This window comes from Propithecus coquereli, unplaced genomic scaffold, assembly GCF_000956105.1.
Source record: "Propithecus coquereli isolate 6110/MARCELLA unplaced genomic scaffold, Pcoq_1.0 Scaffold592, whole genome shotgun sequence".
Classification (NCBI taxonomy): Eukaryota; Metazoa; Chordata; class Mammalia; order Primates; family Indriidae; genus Propithecus; species Propithecus coquereli.
The window spans coordinates 221,563-224,453 of record NW_012151863.1 but is presented as its reverse complement, the minus strand read 5'-3'; the positions used below and the strand labels follow the sequence as shown (position 1 = coordinate 224,453).

At 64.6% G+C, this 2,891-nt stretch overlaps 1 protein-coding gene across 1 annotated transcript in view; it reads left to right on the top strand.

The window, feature by feature from the left end:
* EEFSEC (eukaryotic elongation factor, selenocysteine-tRNA-specific) overlaps window positions 1-2,891 on the top strand; it is a 278,454-nt gene that overhangs the window by 109,505 nt on the left and 166,058 nt on the right. The window contains exons 3-4 of the mRNA XM_012658965.1: window positions 312-408; window positions 2,065-2,229. Coding sequence (XP_012514419.1) covers window positions 312-408; window positions 2,065-2,229 — 262 coding nt within the window. The remainder of the gene's footprint in view (window positions 1-311; window positions 409-2,064; window positions 2,230-2,891) is intronic.

Genomic DNA, 2,891 nt, shown 5'->3' with positions numbered 1-2,891 from the left:
AGGATCGCTTGAGCCCAGGAGTCGGAGGTTGCTGTGAGCAAGGCTGACGCCACGGCACTCTAGCCTGGGCAACAGAGCGAGACTCTGTCACCTAGGCGAGCTCAATTTGATGTCCGATGCAAACACAGTCCCCTTTCGGGCCTCGGTGTCATCAGCTGCCACACGGGCATGCAGTGGCGCTGTGTTCCCAGGCACGGCTGCAGGGGTGCAAGGAGGGGACCCCCCTGTCCTGCTGGGGACTTCGCCGGACACGCCTGGCGCCCACGCCCGCGATCTCTGCCACCGTGACGGGCCTCGATTTTCCGTTGCAGGTTCCGAGGCGCACCGATCGTGCCCGTGGCAGCCAAGCCCGGGGGGCCCGACGCCCCCGAATCCGAAGCTCCGCAGGGCATTTCGGAGCTCATCGAGGTACCGTTGCCCCGGGCCCCGGCCCCGCCCAGCCAGGCAGCCCCGTGTGTCCTCATCTGCCACCAAGGGAGGGGCAGAGGCAGCCCCAGCAAGGGGACTCTGGGTCGGTCCCCTTGACGTCCCCTGGTCACAGCTCAGCACGGCGCCCCCACCTCCCTTGGAATCAGAAACCCAGTCTGGGACCCCTAAGGCCACTTAGGCCCGGGGACACGTGACTTCTGTCCAGCCCAAGGCTCTTGCTGTCTTGGGTCCCCACTTAGAGGGAACAGCTCAGGCCACTCGGGGACCCCAGGGCCACGTTATCTGTCCCAGTTCTTCAGGCTGCACCCGTCCCCTCAGTGTGCCCCGGCGAGCCAGGGGTGACCCGCGGACCCAGCAACATGACCCATGCCACTTCTGTCCCCGGGGCCACCAGCAAAGAGGCGACGGCTTCGTCTTCTGAAGCCGCGGGCCTGAGCCCAGGCTGTTCCTCCTGCAGGGTGGGGGGCAGTGGGCAGAGGAGGGAGCCCGTCACCCCCTGGGAAGGGGTGTCTAGGGGGGTGGCGGTGGCACCGAGGGACACAGCAACGAGAATGGGGACAGCTCAGAGGGACAGGGAGGCCCAGGACGTGGGCTCTGGGCTTGGACCGCGTGCGTCTCCGCCTGGTCCCTCCAGCGCCCTCTGTGGCCTCGGGCCGACCATCTGCTGTCTTCTGCTTCGCTCCCCTCGCGTGGAAGGTTCTAGAACTCAGCTCACGGAGCTGTGAGGGTTACGTGAGTTCGTTGGCGTCTGACGTGCTCAGAATGATGGCAGGACGTCGGCGCTTGCTACGACGGTGGCGTCGACGGAACGTACCAGACCCCTGGGAGGCTCGCCGAGAGCACTGTTTCAGGAGCCCGGGGCGGTTGTCTCTGCTCAAGCAAAATCTCCAAAGACCCTGCTCTGCAGGGCGTCTCTATATTCCTTTACGGAGCGTCTAGAACCGTCTCAGACTCAGCCTGCTTTGAATCTTTAGTCTTGCTCTAAAAGCATCGTTAGTGCCAGGCTAAGACTTCTGGAACGTTCCCTGGCATATATTTCTTGGGCAGCCTGCTCCCTTGCAAAGTCACAAAGCAGCGGAATGGAAGGAATGTCATAGACTTTATTGGCATGTGTTGGCGATCAGCTGGGACAACGTCTCTGAGCTCAGGGACGGCGGGAAGGGGGGGCCGCCTGGTCGAGGAGTCACCCACTGGGGACACGAGCCTGGCCTCCGTCTCTGCCGGGGCTCAGGGACGTGGCCACCGGGTTGTCCTGGCCGGGAAGAAAGGCTCCGTGACAGTCTTCGCACCTGCTGTCCCGAGACCCCCCCAGCCCCTGGCCTGCCCCTGGGGACAGCCCTCTGGGACAAGTCCTGCGAGAGGTGGGTGTCGCCAGGGGAGGAGGCCAGGCCTCTCGGGAGAGGACAGAAGAGGCTCCTCCAAGTGTCCTCTTCCTTGGAAGCCACAGAAAGAGCCCCGAGCGTGGCAGAAGCTTCTAGCGCAATCGGGCCATCGGAGTTTCTGATCTCCGGGGCGAGGTCTTTCAACTGGGTCCCGCCGTGGTGGCCTTGGGGGACCGCTGGTCGGCTGTCCCCTCTGCCCTGCCTCAGTGGGCCCCCTCCCAGACAGCGTGTGGCTCCGGCTTCTCTTTTCCAGCTCCTGACGTCCCAGATCTCCGTCCCGGCGAGGGACCCCTCGGGCCCGTTCCTCATGTCCGTGGACCACTGTTTCTCCATCAGAGGCCAAGGCACCGTGATGACGGGGACCATCCTGTCGGGCTCCATCAGCCTCGGCGACAGCGTGGAGATTCCCGCCCTCAAGGTCAGTGGCACCCCGGCCTTCCTGTCGGCCACCCCCTCTCCGGCAGCAGAGGAGGGGACGGTCCCTTTGCCTCTGTCGCCGCCGCCGCCGCCGCCTGGGCTGGCCGGTGGCCTCTGCCGTCCCCTCCCTGCATCTGTTCTCCTGCCGCCGCCGCCCTCTGGCTGCCCTGCCCTGCCCGGCCCCATGTTTGGCTCGCCCGGATTCTAGAACCGCTGCTCCCCCGAATTCTCACGACATGCCACGGTGAGGTGTCCCCAAGGTGGCATTCCTGGTAGATAAAGGCACCGGGGCTCCAGAGGGTGACGTGTGCCCGAGATCGTCCTTCTGGAACGTTCTCTGCGCGTCAGGGTGGCGAGTTGCGTGCGGCGTTATTTCTGGGGACCTTTTTGCCTGACCGCACGAGTCTCAAATGAAACGCGGTTGGAATCCGGTAGAGCTCAGAGTCATCCGATCTGGGAGAGGTGCAGGTGGGGGTCACAGCCTAGTGGCCGTTGGCAGATGCTGTTCGACCCTTCTGCGGACAGCGAAGTGTCTACCTGTCGCCCCATCTGCTGGGATCGTGGCCTGGCTGTGATTCACACGGTGGCCAGCGGCCTCGTGGCTCCGATTCACTCTGCGGTCAGTGGCCTCGTGGCTCCGATTCACACCGTGGTCAGTAGCCT